Source organism: Diadema setosum, chromosome 10 (genome assembly GCF_964275005.1).
Source record: "Diadema setosum chromosome 10, eeDiaSeto1, whole genome shotgun sequence".
In the NCBI taxonomy this organism is placed as follows: Eukaryota; Metazoa; Echinodermata; class Echinoidea; order Diadematoida; family Diadematidae; genus Diadema; species Diadema setosum.
Window position 1 is genome coordinate 29,691,099 of NC_092694.1, and position 18,686 is coordinate 29,709,784.

At 42.0% G+C, this 18,686-nt stretch overlaps 1 protein-coding gene across 1 annotated transcript in view; it reads left to right on the top strand.

Moving 5' to 3' along the window:
• LOC140233928 (uncharacterized) overlaps positions 1-18,686 on the top strand; it is a 219,178-nt gene that overhangs the window by 73,624 nt on the left and 126,868 nt on the right. The window contains 17 exon segments of the mRNA XM_072314017.1: positions 215-532; positions 1,217-1,383; positions 2,134-2,293; positions 2,978-3,215; positions 5,546-5,775; positions 6,319-6,552; positions 7,036-7,182; positions 7,705-8,130; positions 8,686-9,006; positions 9,592-9,706; positions 9,941-10,158; positions 10,760-11,077; positions 11,616-11,782; positions 12,644-12,803; positions 13,162-13,387; positions 13,967-14,199; positions 17,802-18,035. Of these exon segments, the coding sequence (XP_072170118.1) occupies positions 215-532; positions 1,217-1,383; positions 2,134-2,293; positions 2,978-3,215; positions 5,546-5,775; positions 6,319-6,552; positions 7,036-7,182; positions 7,705-8,130; positions 8,686-9,006; positions 9,592-9,706; positions 9,941-10,158; positions 10,760-11,077; positions 11,616-11,782; positions 12,644-12,803; positions 13,162-13,387; positions 13,967-14,199; positions 17,802-18,035 (3,912 nt within the window).

Here is an 18,686-nt window from a genome sequence, read left to right on the forward strand (position 1 = left end):
AGCGAAGTTCATCACAGTAGCCAGATCTTCAACAATCATCGTTAAATCATGTGCTACAAGTAGGATTCACGTAATCTCCCACTTCAGTTTTCATATCACATGGCCCAGAAAGAAAAGATACAATGTACAAAGCATGCACACTGTACATCTAGAAATACATTGTATGTAAAACAGTGGTGCTAAGTTTTTCTGCATCTTGATCTGTCATATCCAGGTCATCAACAGCGACATCGTCAGCCACAAGCCCGCTGTGGAGGCGGTCGTCAAGGCGGCTGAAGATGTCCTCCTGAATAGCGAGCCGGAGGAGGCCCGCAACATCCAGGCCAAGGTGGACTCCATCCAGCAGCGCTATGCCGTGATCGACGACGTCACGCAGGTGCATGGCGATGAGCTGCACAAGCTTGGTGGCAAGCTGTCTGACTTCGAGCGGGAGGTTGACCGACTGGAGGACTTTGTGATCCCCGGGCTGGAGACCCTCGAGGCCAGAGACCTGATGAGAACCGACATGAACCAGCTCAACAAGAAACTCAATGTGAGTGATCTCTGGAAAGATACTTTGTTCTGCTTAGTCTTGACTCATTTGTAGAGAAATTGAATTTGAAGTGATATTTTGGTAATTATTCACTCATCTACAACAATCGGCAAACCTCCGTCACTGACCCGGCATACCATGTGAGACAATGTGCAGTTTTATCCCTTTTAATGGTCAAGAAGGTACATTACCTACAAAGTTATGGTGTGCCAACCATTTTTTTTTTCTGTGTAATTTTTAGTCAAATATATTTCATCCGGAGAAAACAAGTGGTAAGAATGGGTTTTGTGCCACTCAAAATCACAATGGAAATGTACAATATGTGTTTTCAAAGAGAATTAAAAAAGAAAAATGTGCATGCTTTCAAAGAGTTAGAGATGCTTTACATGTCATTGGAATTGAAGATTCATTTTGATATGGAGAGTGCATGTTGTGTAGTCTGTGGAGCTGTTCTTTTCTTACAGGGAATATTTGTGATAAGTCCCATTTTAGATGTAACGTTGTATACTCCATGTCTTGAACATAGAGAGAAAGATACAATGGTAGATGGAAATGCACTGGTGCATTAATATTATGAATTTCTGACACCCTGCCAAGCCTTTAGTTAATAGAAGATGACTGCACTGTCAGTCTTTTAGATTAAAAAGGTTATTCATTACCCCTTTCTCCCGCCCTCCCTTCCAGGACCTGAGCACACAACTGGACGTTCACAGACCCAACTTTAAGCTCGTCCACGAGCTCGGGGAGGAGATCGTCACCCAGACCAAGGCCAAGGACACCAGCTATGTCAACGCCGTCCTCGCCAACGTCGACAAGAACTGGAAGGACCTCCAGGATCTCCTCAGTCTCAGGTGAGGCGTAGGAAGATGAGATGAGAGGGAAGATGAGGAAGAGGAGAAGAGGGAGATGACAGGGAAGGGGAGGACGAAGGGGAGGGTGGAGATGAGAGCCTTAGTTGAGGAGAATGAGGAGGGAAATGAAAAAGGGAGTTGGGAGTGGGATCTGAGGGAGAACATGAGATGAAGGATATGGAGGAAGATGAGGAGGAGAAATGAGGAAGAAGATGAAGAGTGATACAAGGAAGAAGGTGAGAGGAAAGATGAAGAGGAGGAGGCAGATGAGGAAATTTAGGAGGAAGATGGAAGAGGGACATGAGGAAAAAAATGCAAGGAAAGGTCAGGAGGAAAATGAGGAAAATGAAAATGAAGATGAAGAGAGATATGAGGATGAAGAGGAAGAGGAGAAAAATGAGGAGGGGGATAAATGAGTGATACAAAGAAGAAGATGAGAGGAAAATGAGGAGGGAAATGGAAGATTGATATGAGGGAGAAAATGAAAGGACAGATGTTGATGTAGATGAGGAAAATTATGAGGAAGATGAAGACAAATGCTAGCCAGAAGATGAGAAAAAAGACAAAGATACAAAAAGAGTGTACCTACAAGGTATACAAGGTGCAAGTAGAGATAAGAGGGAGAATACATGTAGGAGAGGAACGTGTATATTTTCATGCATCAAGTACCATGTGTCTTTACATTTGCATTTGTTCCACTTACAATTCAAATCTTAATTCGATGCGACCTCTGACCCTTGACCTGTACAGGAAGAAGCAGCTGACCCAGAAGCAGGAGGCCACCAACAAGTACAACACTGGTTACCGTGACACCAACACCTGGATCACCACCAAGGAGAGGCAGCTCAGCCAGCTTCAGCCCATCGCCATGGATACCAGGGTCATCGACCGACAGGAGAAGGAGCTCAAGGTCAGTCTCCATGGAATTTGGGGCTTTTTTTTTATGTATACATTGTAATTTTCTCTGACTCTCGTTCTTATTTAACCGTATGATAAAGTTGGTAGTAGGATAGCCCTCTTTTCTTGCTCACAAGTTATGATTAAATTTTGAAGCAGAAAAAAAAAATCAGTTGCCCTCTCAAAATGTTGAAGGATCATAACATGTGCAGCAGTTTCATCTGTACAAACGTAGACAAGATTCATAGCTGCCTCTCGATTTTGATCAGCATAAGAGGGATTTTGTGCCTGGAGTATTTTAGATATTCCAAAGATCAGGGATGTGGAAAAGGAGACTTTGAGTTGAACCAGCAAAATCCATCTTTTTCACAATTTGCACATAAAATGAATGATGCATTAATATAGGTTTCAAGACAACAACAACAACAAAAAAAGAATGACTATCATATAAATCCTTCTACATGGCAAAAAGATGTAAAATTGAACAGGCGAAATTTATCCTGCCTTTTTGTTTGCTAATCCAGATACTAAGGTTATGAATCTTACAGATTAATTGAATGTTTGAGTTAGGTTTACAACAGATTTAAGCATCTGCACACAGATAGAATAACATGCAAAAAGGGAGTTTTTATATCATGGAGGGTGTCTGAAATACTGTAACTAAAAAGTTGATCTTGCCAATATCGTGCAATTCCAGCCCTTCCAACTGGAGGTGGCAGCATACCAGCCGGCCATCGAGGAACTCAACAAGGTCGGCACGGGACTGGAGACCCTTCTCCGTGAGCTGGAGGCGCCGGTCAAGACCACACCACACTACAAGTCACTGCAGCTGAGCACCGGTCTGTCTGGTGACCAGATCGTCCAGCAACAGATCAAAGACACACTGGAGCAGACCCCCCACAAGGATGACACCGGTCAGTTGCGCGGACACAATGGTCAAACTATACCTTACACCCATTATTTTCTTTAATATTGGTCATTTCACTAAGTACCAGGCAATTTGCAGCTATGGTTCACTCTGTTGTGAGTGTGTACTGGTATGAGATTTAGGAGAATGCTAAAGATGCTGTGTTAACAATTCTGATTGCAGTTGCAGTTTATACACTGAGATAGAGCTTATACACTGTACACATAAAGATTTTTGGCAACTGTTGTGTTATGCATGCATATACGCTTTCCTATTCATTTTTAGACAATCTCATATTCTAAAGAATATGAATATACTCTTTTGTATTCACACATTTAGTTTAAAGATAATAAAAAGTTTTGGTACCTCAAAAGTTTCCCTGAATTTCCGTGTTTCAGGTTAAAGTATCTATCATATAACTAACACTGTGAGACTTACTCGCCCCAAAGTGCTCTCATTTCTTAGTAATCATGCAATTAACTGCGACCAGCAGCCCCATACGCATAGCGACCAGCAGCCCCATACGAATAGCGTAATGGGGCTTCGCATTGTAGCATTCAGGATCATGACAGATTTAGTATCGCGCGTAAATATCAACTTAAAATCCACAAAATTCTTTAATTTGAAGACTTACCAATGAAGTTGAAGTCTTGAAAAGAGGCTTTGGGCAACGTTTGGTTCTGCCAATAGTCCCTTTCTGTTCGAATTGATGACTGAATGTGACTCTGTCGAGAGGACCTTGGGAAAGCTACGTACACTGATTACTACGACCAGCGCATACGCACACATCACATGCGAACAAATTTCAAATCCATGAACGGATAAGATGTTTGTGTGCGCATGCGCTGGCCATCAATTCAGTGTAGCTCTCCCAAGGTCCTCTCGACCGAGTCACATTCAGTCATCAATTCGAACAGAAAGGGACTATTGGCAAAACCAAACGTTGCCCAAAGCCTGTTTTCAATACTTCAACTTAACTGGTAAGTCTTCAAATTGAAGAAATTTTTGGATTTTAAGTTGATATAAATATTATTTACCCGCGATACTAAATCTGTCATAATCCTGTAAGCTACAATGCGAAGCCCCATTTAGCTATGCGTATGGGGCTGCTGGTCGCAGTTAGCTACACAGTATGCGTATGGGGCTGCACGCTGCTGGTCGCAGTTATCTCGCACAATACGTGTACTACTGTATACGCTATAATTTTCACGTACATAAATTTTCGCGAATTGCTGATGTCACACATTTTCGCGAGTGGTTAAATTCGCGATTGGGGGACCAGAGAAAATATGAAGTGGCAAAGAAAGTGTGAATTTTCAACTTATTAGCAACGAATGCTACCACAGCGACTGGGCTGTGTATACTAGAGATTCTAGTAGTTAGACGTGGACATGCTATATGTAAATTTACGTAAACAAGCTTAGCCAGTATGGTCTGTTCGGTAAGCCGTAAAATGATCGTATCGTCAAGGCAAGGGATTCATTTTGGAAGGTAATATTTTCGCGTGTTGTTAATTTCGCGAATAGCTCCCGACTCGCGAAATTCGCGAAAATAAAACCCACGCGAAATATATAGCGTATACAGTACCTCGCCGCCGCCGTACGGCGGCGGCTCTGGTACGAAACCATTATTGAATGATTACTAAGACATGAGAGCACTTTGGGGCGAGTAAGTCTCACAGTGTTAGTTATATGAAAGGTACTTTAACCTACAGTACCTCGCCGCCGCCGTACGGCGGCGGCTCTGGTACGAAACCATTATTGAATGATTACTAAGACATGAGAGCACTTTGGGGCGAGTAAGTCTCACAGTGTTAGTTATATGAAAGGTACTTTAACCTGAAACACAAACTAAGACAAGGAAATTCAGGGAAACTTTTGAGGTAATACCAAAACTTTATATTATCTTTAACCTAACAAGCTTGATGACCTTTGTTGCTGCGGAAATAATCATTAAATCGCCACCTCTGAATGTCACTGCATAACTTAGATTGAAGAAATATTGAACAAAACTTCCTAAACTTATCATATCTGTATGAAATCAGAATACAAATTATGTCAGTATGATACAGAAACATTGTCATTTCAAGGATCTGTTATAAACTTTATATAATGGTGTAAAGGCTTTTGATGATTCTGCCACTGAAATAAACAGTGGTGTACAGTGTATGACCACAAATAATATCTGTCAAGTGAGGAAAAGTTTTTATTTTACCCTGTAAAACATTAGCAGTGTACAAATGTATAATAAAGATTACAAGTAAAAAAAAAATATTCAACAACAAACCGTAAAAGAATGGTTTCTTGACACAACATTATTTTCAAGTCAGAATTCTTCAATTCTTTTGTCACCCTCCAGAGAGCGACATCAGCCGCCAACTCGGGGATGTCAACCGACGCTACGACGCCCTCAAGGTCCGCGTCAAGGACAGGAAGGACGACATCGACCTCGCCCGCCTCTACCTCGACCGCCTCGGCGACGTCAATGACCATCTCGACTGGTGTGCCAACAACGACAGCAAGATGATGAAGCTGAAGCCGACCAGCCGAGACCTGGACCAGCTCAAGCGGGAGGCCGACAAGTTTAACGTTAGTCCTGGTCCCACATTACATCATTTTACTCTGCACTATTTTGTAGCAAAATCAATGTAAAGAATGTAGGTATGAAAAAGATCACAGTTGTGAATCTTTGGATGAAAATATAACTGGACTAAATAGGAAGAGTTTGACCGCAAAATGGCTTAAGCACCATGTTAAAAATTTTAAAGTAAATGCATCATCAGATAGAGCAAAATAAAAACTTTCCAATGATACAATTTATTGTACCTCACTTGTGGCATAGCAAGGAATATTCTTGAAATAATATCATTGAAATATTTTCTTTCTTTCTTAGCATGTTTGATTATAGATATCTCAAATTGACAAGAACGGAGTTAACTTGCTTTGAATAAAATTAATACATTGTTTCCAAGAGTGTAATGAATTAAGGCTACTGTGACATGGTAGCTGACAATGATTTGTGTATTTTCTTATGTTTTTCCTGTGATTTATTGGTGAAAGGGTTAGTTATTGTCGTGATCACGCTCAGTTATCACTTTAAGTTTTTGCCTCCTTGTGTTGCCAATCTTGCAGGACTTCCAGGCCAAAATCAACGCCAACAAGCCCGTCGTCCTGGAGACGATCGTCATGAGTGAGCAGTTCGGGCGGGAGAACGCCCCGCGCCTCCTTCCGGAGCAGAAGGATGAGCTGCAGCACAAGACGGACGAGCTGCGGTCCTACCTCGACTCGGTCGAGAACAAGGCCGGGAAGATCAGCAATGATGCAAAGACCAACATCGACAAGCTTGAGTGGGAGCTATCCGAAGAGGTTTGGGAACATACAATGATTACATGTATTTTTTTTCTTTTTCAGTGACACATTAAAAGGCACCACTTTGAGCCACTGTACAATAAAAAAAAGGCAGTCTTGTCGCCGTGAAAAAATTGAATCTATGCACTTGCATCGTTGATATCTTGGAGTAAGTCTGGCTTCAGCTATTTGCAAAAAGCTTAGATTTCTTGAAACTGCAACTGTGTGGTGCATACTCATAGTTCACACAGTAGGTGAGTTCAAGAATTCAGTGTAAGTTTGCTAAACAGAGACAATTGATTTCACACAAACTTGCCTTAGCAAAGTGAGTCAGGTACTAGTATTGGAAACAACCATTTGTTATGTTTTTGGTCTGTGCCTTTTCCTGCGTACAGTAACTATAATTACTCTGTAAACACTCGCAAATTATTTCTTTTTTAAATGAGAATTCATTTGTACAATGTACCTTGGTATCTTTTTTTTTTATTAATCCACCACCAGATGCGTGTGAGGAAGATGTACGATGATGCACTGAACGCCAATGTCGATCTCCTGGACTGGGTGTCGGACATCGAGAGGCATCTCGGATCCGAGCAGCCAATCAGCGAGGAGTCCCGGCCACTCAACCAGCAGGCCTCTGAGCACAAGGTTTGTGCAGAGTCCTCCTCCACTCTTATCACTTTTGTTTCTCTCTATCTGTTCGCCTTTATGTTCTGTGTCTGTCTGTATGGTTGACTGTTTGCATGTTTGTCCATTCATAGTACTTACTGTACATACAATATCTCCGATTACAAGGTGTGGAGTTCAATTCATTTTCGTGCTTGTACAGTGTATATCTCGTGGTCTGTATTTCCATCGTTACATTGTATTTCCGTCTTTCTATGTCTCTTTGTCCATCTATCTGTTAGTTTGCATGTCTGTCTGTGCACACAATGAGCGGTCATGGCTGTGTGTCAATATGTTTGTCTCTCTGTCTGCAAGTATCTTTTGTGCTCTATTCATCATTCTTAATGTCATGCATTTTATACGATAACCAAACACTATTAAAATATACAAAATTTGAGCTTGTGTGAAGGAGTTGTTTCTCTGTGTAATTTCCTTTGTAAGAACACTGTGATGCTCTCCCCTGAATGTGATTGTGATGCCTTTGTTACAATCTGCATTTATTAGGTTCTCCATGAGGAGATTCTGAGCAGACAGCAGCCGGTCATGGAGGCGGTTCACACGGCAACGCAGGTCACCGACCAGCACAGCGACCGGCTGAGCGACGCCGACGCCTTCAAGCTGAAGAGCACGGCGGACGACCTCAAGACGCGCTTCGACAATGCCGTCGTCCAGTCCTACACCCGCAACAACAAGCTGGGCTCGGCGGCCGAGGACCTGGACCGCCACGGCGGTGACATCGACGAATTCGACGGCTGGCTGACGAACATGGAGCGGGCAATCGAGGCGAAGAAGAAGGCCGTGCCCAAGACCCTCCCCGAGCTGGAGAAGAGCCTGTCAGAGACGAAGGGTCTTGAGACTGAGGTGGTCAACCAGGGAGCAGATCTCAAGTACATCACCAAGACCGGACACAAGTTCCTGGACAATGCCAAGGTAGGGGATATACCTACTCTTCATCCTCTCAAGGTTTCCATGGTAACATTATTTTCGGTTCTGGAGAAGTCCTCTGATTCACATCTCAACATTATTGACCTGAGCATTCGGTCCATTTAGATACTCTCACGTTACTCTCACGTATGTAAACTTTGTAATTACGTTTAAGTTGCTTTTATAAGAGTGCCATAATGTTTTCTTGTATGAAAATATTGATCTATGATTGTTGACATTGGACCAAATTCATGTAAATCGTTTTGAGAATTCTGTGCATTTTGTAATGCCTTTCATATGTGTCCCTTTTAGAAAAATGCAGTGGACCATGGTATACATGTTTATGTGTACACTCTGTGTATTCAGCAATATCGGTTGACGTGTAAAGAAGGCAGGGTATCATTCAAGAAGAACTATACAATGCAAAGATACAACACTCTGCCTAATGTACATGCTCTTCTTCTTGATTCACGAAATGCAAAGTCTTTAAATTGCAGTACATGCAATTTTTTCAAATAACTTTATGGTTTACTTGTTTCTGCTTGTTTTCAATAAATGCAGGTTTACAGGGAAGAGCTGACAGACTTCCGCAAGTCCGCCCTCCCGCGCGACTTCAATGCAAACTTCCGCGAGGAGCCAGAGACGACTGTCATCCGTGACCATCTGACCAAGAGCAACGACCGCTACGATGCCCTCAAGCTGAAGACCAACGACCTGACGAGGGAGCTGTCCGACCTCGTGGACGGCCACCGTTGCTACGACGACAACCTGCGGACGACGGACAAGTGGCTTCACAGCGCCCGCGAGAGTCTGGACCATCTGCTCCAGGAGCCGATCGCGTCGGAGCCGGTCAACATCCAGAAACAGATCGACACGCTGAAGGTGATTGTCATAGTCTGGGATAACATCCGAAACTCTTTCTGTACCAGAGACGTTGAAGAGTATCTTGTATGAACAATGCAATGGGGTTTTTTGTGCCAATCAGCACCCAAAACATACAAAGGGATAATTATAGAGATGCAGGGTGTTTGCACTGCTGATGGCATACTGTAAAAGATATACATTGTGTGAACTGGTGCATTATCTTCTTAGGTTTCCATACAGAAGTTTGTATCTTTTGTGTGTACATTTATGTATTCACCTCTGCACATTTGTACATCAGCATGGAATATGTTGTCCTCTGATTTTAAGTGTGACTTTTTTCTGTGAATTCAAAGAGCCCATCTCAACTTGACCTCCTTCTTACAGTCATGTACAAATGTATACCAATGCGGGAATCATAAGAGGATTAGATTATCAATGTATTTCAATGATTGTTATGCTGTAAGTAAGGGAACTGTGTAAGGAATTGTTCTTTAAAACCTTTGACCATGAGTTATAACACTGTAACCAAGAGACCAATGAAACATTTTGAATCAAAGCATTTTCTGCATTGAAAACATTGTACCCTTTCTCTCCCCCTACCAGACCCTGCACGACGATGTGGTCCTCCACGGAAGGGACGTCGATGGGGTCAAGTCAACGGGAGAGGATCTGATCGAACTCCAGCCGGCGACCGAGCCAGAAGTGAACGAAACCACAGGTAAGGCGCACAGATAGTCTGTAAAAGGAGTGAGTGTACTGATTGATGCAATTAGTAGATTAAAATTCTTGTATTCTCATGAATCAGTATTCAAAGACAGTTTTAAGGCATCAGGAAATGTTTACCAATATTTTCGCCAGCGTAAAAGATAGCTCATGTTTGCAGCGTTGAAATAATTTCTGATTTGCAACCACCTAATGGCCAACCTTGTACATTGATTGTCTCTGTGCTCAGGCGATGTTGTCCGACGCTACCACGAGCTGGAGGGAGAGCTGGCAGACCGCATGCGGCAGCTGCGCAAGGCACTGACCGACTCACAGTCAGTCCAGGACAGCCTGGACGCCCTCCTCCGCTGGCTGGACGACAAGGAGAAGGCGATGATGAGGATGGAGAAGGGCACGGTGATCGTCGTCAAGAAGGAGCCACTGGTGGAGAACCTCCAGGAGTACAGGGTAAGGAGAATTTGTAAGGGTGGTGGTGGAAGGAGGGAAGGGGTGATGAAAGAAGGGTTTGGTGGTGGAAGAATGAAAGGGTGGTCTAAGAACTGTAGGCATTATGGATGAGGGGCAATGGTGGAAGAACTGAAGAGGTGCCGGAATAAAGGAACGTGTGTTTGAAAGGGAAGGGGTGTTTCAAGAAGGGAAGGGGTGTTGGATGAGTTGGAGGGGTGATGGAAGAAGGGAGGGGATAGTAAAAGAATTGAAGGGATTGTGGAAGAGAGCACTGCTACAGTGTATAACAAACTCTCACAAAAACAAAGTAAATTTTCTTTCCCCAATTTTCAAAGTTTCTTTGTTTTCATCATTGTTTTTTTGCAAATGCTGATATAAAGAATTCTTGATTCTGGTATTGTTGATTTTCCTGGTACAGAGTGCAATGTACAGACTGTAGGTTGTTATGGCAGGAGTCTGCTGAATTCTTGTAAAGAGTTCTTGTAAAGAGCAGTTTGATACTAGAAATGAGATAAAGATCCAAACGATGCACAGCATACTGCAGCACACTGCATGACTTATATACATGTACTTCTCCCACCCACACCCATACCAATCTCAGTTGCTGGAGAAGGAGATCGACAACCACCGGCCCACCATCGACTCGGTCTTCCGCGCCACCAACACGGCGCTGCGCACCTTCGCACCGGAGGAGCGCGCCCTCTACCAGGAGAAGATGCAGGACTTCGACACCCGCTTCGGCCGCCTGACGGGCTCGCTCAAGGAGCATGGGGAGAACCTCCAGGGGCTGTCCAGCAACCTGGTGGAGCTGGAGCAGGAACTGGACGACCTTGAGGAGTGGCTCATGGCCCGCCTGGAGATGCTGGAGTCCAGCGAGTTCAATGACCGCGACATCCCGGAGGTCGAGGCCGCCCTGCAGGTCAGTGGAAGGTCGACGGCCAAGTGCTCTGAGCGCTGGCATAATTGTAGTTTGCGATTGTGATGAGCAATCGTCATTGTCAATGTGCAGAATTTAATGTGATGACTGTTGTAGATAAGGAGCTTGGAGAGTGGCATAAATATACAATTGTATACATTGTATGACTTCATTAGTTGGTGTATCAAGGCAAACGGACTTGGGAGACATACAAACATACATTTCGAGAGATATAATTCATAAAGTTAATGGACATGCACACACAAACAGCTTCACATACATACACATGTACACTGTACAACCTGTACACTATCCATGATTGTGCATATGTGTACATACATTGTATGTACAGACATTCACACGTGACATCCACAGGTGACAACATTTGTGCACAGGTATTCAGTTTTGCATAGAGTTGACCATATTGTTTAAAATAATTGTGAATACACATTGTACATAATTTTTGTGCAGCTAAGCGATGCACCTTGTCAGTATTCCAATGTTGTGTAACACCAATGCATCTTTCGATGTCTCCATCTAGGAGATCATTGAGGACGTCAACGCCCACCGACCACAGTGCCAGGCCCTCCACAACCTGGGCGAGGCCCTCATCAGCCACCCCAAGGCCGGCGACACCTCCTTCGTCTCTGCCGTCCTCACCAACCTTGACCAGAACTGGACATCACTGGAGGATGTTGTTGCCAAGCGGTCAGTGACATACACATGTGTATTCATATCTTCATTAGATATTCACGTAATCCTTCTTTGATGTCCCCCTAAAGTCACATACAGTAGCCCCCTACTTAGTGTACATGTACATGTTTGGTGAACCCAATTGATTGCAGTCATGGAGACACAATTCTTCTTGTGAATTGCTGCAAGTTTGGCAGCTTGTCCACATTAATCAGTTAAAGACTTACATGTACCGTACATGTATGTACATGTATCCCCAGCATACTGGAGTGTAGGTGTCTATGGGAAATGTGTGTTAAGCAAAATCTGCTTATCCTCAATGGGTTAAATGTGAGGAGAGGGAGAGAGGATGGTTCTGATTTAGAACCAGAAGGGCATAACTCCATGAAATTATGTGCAGGATACGGGCTTCGTGAGATCTCGCCTGACCAAACAATATTTCACAGTGTACACTCATAGAGTATACAGTGTAAGTGTCTGCATGGTACAATTGTACATGTGTATCTTTAGTATTTGCAATGAGTATCCTCATCAGTTGTCAAAAAGTTAGTTCAACTTTGTGGAACTTTTTCTAGTGTTGAGATGTGAGAAAGATCTATGTATTAGACACATTTGCCATTGAAATTGTACTTCTCAGTTTTCTACATACTGTACACTCTGTAGTGGTGAAGTTCCCCATCTTCTATACATTATCGTGACCTCATGTAACCTAATGCCACATTATCTTTGCTCACTTGACTCCAGACATTCAACTGCATCCTACACCTTGGTGTCGCATACCAAATGTCCAAAGTTCTTCGAGCTTTAATGATGTCTCATTCATCCTGTTTTTTTTTCTCCCCCCTCCCCCCCCCCCCAAAAAAAAAATATATATAGAGTGCAACAGCTGGAAGACCGCAAGGTTGCGACCCGGCGCTACCAGAGCCGTGCTGGCGACGTCAACCACTGGCTGGGCAACATGGAGGACAAGTTGGGCAAGCTTGACCTGGAAGTTCAAGACATCCAGTCCGTTGACCTCCAGATTCAGCAACTCAAGGTATGCAACTTAACTCCACCCAAAGGGAAGAGAAAGAAAAATCTGGAAGTAGCATAATACACCTAGCAAAGTGTTTAGTATTGAAATATGTGAAATACAAAGAAGTTTTGAAGATACACAGAAGTAAAATGTCCATGTGTGTAAAGAAAAATTTCTGTCAAGATTTATAGCAAGATCAAACAGCTGAAGTGCACTCTATATAAATATATGGTATGTAAAGAATTGAGGTTTCAATGTTAAACATTATCTTTTAATATGTAATTTCAAGATGTCAGCACTCTCCCCATATGCCATCACTGTCCTGGGCATTTTGGTTATGCATCATTAAAGTCGAAGATCGATGTTTCGTTCGTTCCAGCCCCTGCAGCGCGAGATCACGGACTACCGCCCCAAGATCGTGGAGGTGAACAAAGTGGGCTCCGCCCTCGACGGCCTGCTGCGGGACATCACCCAGCCACTGGACACCAGGCGACACTACTGGTCATCCCAGGTCGGCGCCACCCTGCAGACCGAGTGGACGCCGCAGAAGCCCAAGACCAAGCGGGAGGCCGGACGGGACGAGACTGACCGCTCCTTCCTCGAAGGTACGTTAGGATTTGCGGCATGTCATGCATCTGTTGCAATTCAGGGGTACCCAGGGTACACCATTTCTAACGAAGGATTTACCGGTGCTGTAACCATTTTATGCAATGGAGCACACATTAATTAAGCAACCACATGTTGCTATAAATTTCCTCACTGTAGGGTAGAACATTATTTGATTAATATAAGTCTGTTAAAGTCAGTATTTAGTTTTACAATGTGAAATATTTCAACCCCTGCCTTCTTTTCACTTCTTTCTTTTTTTTTTTTTTAACAGTGGTGGGGGGGGGGGCTGTTTTTATCAGTTTGCATAAAGGGAGCACATCAGATATTTGTGTGATCCTCGTACTCTACCAAAAAATGTATGTACACTGTACTTTGTCACACTGAATTAAGACATTTAAAGTGTGTTGATATTGCACTTACAGTGCTTTGTTAAATTGAATCTACATCAGACTAACAAACAAATGACAGATCAACTGCAAATTTTGTCAAATAAATATTACTGTTGTTGGCAGACGGTGCAACTGTACACAAATGCTAATTAGTTGGTGTCTTTCTTTGCTGTGTCATCCGTGTAGAAGACACCGAAGTCGAGCGCGAGCTAGACACCATCAACCATCGCTACGACGACCTCAACCGCCACCTGGCTGACGCCCTGGAAGACCTGCGCATCGTGCGGCTCTGCGCCGACAAGGTGGACTCGCTGCAGAGCATGCAGGACTGGGTCAACCAGGTGGAGGTCAGACTGACCGACACCCGGCCGACCAGCCAAGAGCTCCAGCCTCTCATGAGGGAGATGGACCTTTACCAGGTGAGGGAAATTACAACGAACAAAGAAACTCCCCTCCCCCTTCCCCCAAGAAAAAAAAAAAGGAGTGGCTCAAATCTTTCATGCACACTTTTCCATTTTGTCTCTGGGGATCTGTTTCTGGTCTCTTCTTGTGTTGTTTTTATCTTTGGTGTAAAATTGTCTCTTCATTGTCTAGAGATTCTAGCTTGGCTCTGTTTAGTTACTCCCTGGGGGGGGGGGGGGGGGGGTGAATGGAGAAAGGGTATTCTCCAGTAAACATTTATGCTTCTTCAGCAAACTCAGCATTGCTTTCATGATGGGTTTCAATTTATTATGCCAGATGAATTACACTCCTATGGACCTATGGGCCTACAATACAGTTCTATGTGGTGTGTACATACAACAGTTGTGACTCTGGCATTTGAAGAGTTAATGCAAGATTCAGCGAGCTAATAGAGCATGAGTCAGAGGTGACAGTGGATGCACAGAGCATGCATAGGGTTGCTGGATACTGTCATTGTACATTGTAGCTTGTGAGAAGATCATTAGAACTGAATTAGATAAGTGTAATTTTGTGTTCCAATTATAATATCATTACAAATCTGAAGATAGGAGTACAGCCTGCTTAAAATCTCATAGAGTCATGAATGCTGAAACACAATCAGCCATTCGTTTTTAAGTATAATGAATACACGCCTGTATTCTGCTTTATGCATGCTTACATTTTGTAAGGCTGCCAAATTTTAGCAGGGCGCTTCCTACACTCTTCCGCCAAAACTACAGTACATGTACATCGTACAAATTTGGTTCAAGCTCTGATGCATTTCTGGTGGCGGATTTGCGACCGTTATTACTTAGAAGTGAATTCTTGTTGTTTGATTGTATCTGATTCTGTTGTTTTCTTTCTTTCTCTGTTAGATCAGCTTAAAGTAGAAAGGCTCTATGAACCCATTCTCTCCTTGTCTTTTTCTTACAGTCGTATGATTTGGTGGAAGTTCGGCGGATGCTTGTCCGCTTAAAGGTTACTGAAAAGCAGTCCTCAATCTTTTTTTCTTTTTTTAAATTATCTTATTTCATTTATTTTCTAATCGCACCTGCTCCATACTCTCCATATCTCTCAGTATTTATCACTGCCATCACTGCTGATTTTAAGAAGAATATGGATGTTACAAACTATTATCATCCCCCTTTTAATGCAATCTGTTACAACCTGTATGTGCATTCCCCTCACTTACAGATATTTTGATACTATTAATCACAATGTGCCTGCATTGAATATCATTCAGAGATTTTCTCGATTACTCCTATCAATTTGATTCAAGAAATTGAGTGATGTCCAAAGATGGGTGATTAGTTTTGAGTGCACAAATCCATGAAGAAAGGGATGACACACATAATACACCACATGCGATACCCCTACAAGTGCTTCTTACACTTTTAGTAATGTACAACAATGTACCCTCACACCATGCAAGTGATTCGTTCAAAATTTTTGCTTCAATTTTGTCCAGGAAAAGGGTGTAATTTTATTTTACTTACAAGTACAGGTGTGCAGGGTCTAAAAATTGTCCGATAGTCCGATATCATTTTCTCTGCTTATAACCATTTCATCTTCAAATACATTGTACATGTTTATTGCTGAATATATATATTTATTCCTTCTGTAAGTGGTTCAACTTCATAGCGTGTTCAATGTCTGCTGAACTCTACTCCTTGTGTAAAATTGTATGTGTATGCTTCGCACAGAAATCCACATATACATGTGTATGTCTAGCAGATGCAGTTGACTAGATACAACATGTATCACAAGTATTTGAGAAGAATGTACACAGTCACTGTATGCATATGGATATGTTTTCTATACTCATGAATGTACATGGAATTCATAAAAGCACCCCCTCTCCCCCAGAACACTGCATTGTCTCTGCACTGTACAAATTTGTACAACCATTTCAACATAGAGAGTGCATGAAGTAGCACATTGTCAGTTGCGCAATTAAGTAGGAAATCCATTGAATGCAAGGACTGTTGCGACTCACGCTTGTTATGAATGAGCACTAGTGTGCACAAAAAGAAGGCAATTTGGATCGATATACTGGTTAAATGACTATGGGTACATGCAGTTACTCACACACATATATTTTGCATGCAAACTTCAAAGAGGTCTGTCCAGATGCATTTCAGCTTCAATTGGAAATGTTTTGTTTTTACCAGTTGATTGTCATATACTGGAACATCATACATATTGGGAATCTTATTGGTGGATTAGATATTAATATTTACATTCTAATTGATAAAATTCATGTGTACTTATTCACTAATTTTCTGAATGATCTCCAAATTAATCTAATGTTAAATTCAGTGATTAATTGCAAATTTATCTGTTCATTTATTGTATCTACATATGCATTTATACAGCTACAATTTTGTATTGTACATGTACACACAGTGTACAGCTGTATGTACATGCATATATTTTTTTTTTTGGTGTATTTAAGTACAATGTATACATGTACTTCAAGGGGTGCATGTGCAGTTACTGTATCTCTGTGCTATATACAATTGCTCAAAATGAAGGAGTGAGTAGTTGAACTTTCCTTTAATTTGATTCATTACAATGAAAGAAACAACACAAATGAGACATGAGAGAGCATTTACATGTAGGAGGCTAGGTGCAATGTTACTTTCCTGTGCTATTTCTGTTGGTATTTTTACAACATGTAGGCCTACACATAGAGAGACAAAACATTTGCAACGAACCCTGTTTATATTTAAGGATGTTTCTATCGTCACGAACTATGAACATGTTGTATATAGAAAGGTGTTCAAGTTGTGTTGGTTCACCATCAAATGTCAACAATACAAAAGTATTTTTCATGTGTGATGCAGCACATCATACCAGAATATTTGTAATCAACATCAAAGCAAAGAATGAAAAAGTGAAACATCATCTGGTGTACATTTCAATTCTTAGTGTCATGGTAGATAGAAACTGTCACGTCTTAGCATCCAATCCAGCAAGGTGATAATCTTCCCCTCTGCATTTCCTCCCACGTCTGTGCAACATTGCATGATATGTGCACTCCTATCATCTGAATATTCTGTTGAATTAAAAGTCAATTTTAAAAGTCAACAGTCGTGAAGGAGACAAGATTCACACTTTTTTATATGATTTTTTTTAAATAAAAAAAAAGAAAGTATATGTTCATAATAACACGCTGCAACCTCACTGAGGTATGATGTAACATATTCTCAAGTCACAGAGAAGTAGAACTACAGCGTACATGTAACGTCATTTAATTTTTTTTTTTTTTAACATGCCTTGGAAAACTCATTTTTGTATTCGGAATGAAAGTTTGGTGAATGAAAAACTTTTTTTTTTTTTTTTTTTTTTCATACAAGCCTCTACCTAGAATGGAAACAAACAAATACACATGTACATTTGTGGAGTGCAGTGAGTTTGTTTTTCTGCTCTTATTCAAGGCAAAAGCAAAAAAAAAAAAAACCCCAAAAAACAGAACTAAACCATGAAGTGTAGTTTTGTACACTGAGTGACTCTGATAAGTGACTTTTGACATTTGACCCTTATACCCCCTCCCGCTCCTCCCACCAACCTCCCTCAGCCTGTCCATGCGGAGGTGACCGACCACCGCCCCGTCATTCTGGAGGTGGTACACAGCGCCGAGCAATTCCTGAGGGACCACCGGGACCGACTGCACCCCAACCTGCAGAACAAGCTGAAGGGGCTGACCTCTAACCTGCGCTCCTCCTACGAGCAGGTCTCCGTCAAGTCCAACGACTGGCTCAAGGAGGCCACCCAGGTCCTGGACCTGCTCAAGAGCGAGGAACAGGAACAGGTACTGTGTGGGAAATCGGTTCCAGGACCACTTTTTTTTTTTTTTTTTTTTAAATCATTTTTCATGACAGTTGATCTTGATGTTCAGGAATTTATTGGCAGGGTTCTGGATTCTTCTTCCATACAGTGTAGATGGTAATTAAGGAGGGAAATGTTGTATTGTTCAATAAGTGTGATCATTACCGACAGGTTGAAAAAGATACTCCTTCCTTGAAATGAGACTACTGTAGTTTGTCCTCAGTTTCCATTTTAATGGTCAGCTCATTACACAATGATTACATAGAGCAAGTAGTGCAACTGCTACATTGTATGGTACATGACATTACTGTAGAATCCTTATCCATTAATTTGTGAAGAGCAAAAATCGTTGGATCAAAGTTGATTATGTGTCAGATTTAAACGCACACATATGCACACACACAAATACATTTTGTAGTGCTGTAATGTATATTGACTAATCTTGGGTATCATTCATTTTAAGTTTACCATGTTGACTTCGACAAGATTCTCCCACAGTCTTCTATTGGTAGCCCTGTGCAGTTGTGTAAACTTGGACCCAAGCATATGAACAAATAGAAACAGATAGTGAAAACAAAGAACAAAAAAAAAAAAGAGTTTCTGTTTGTACAGTGTAAGTGCAGTATTGAATTTC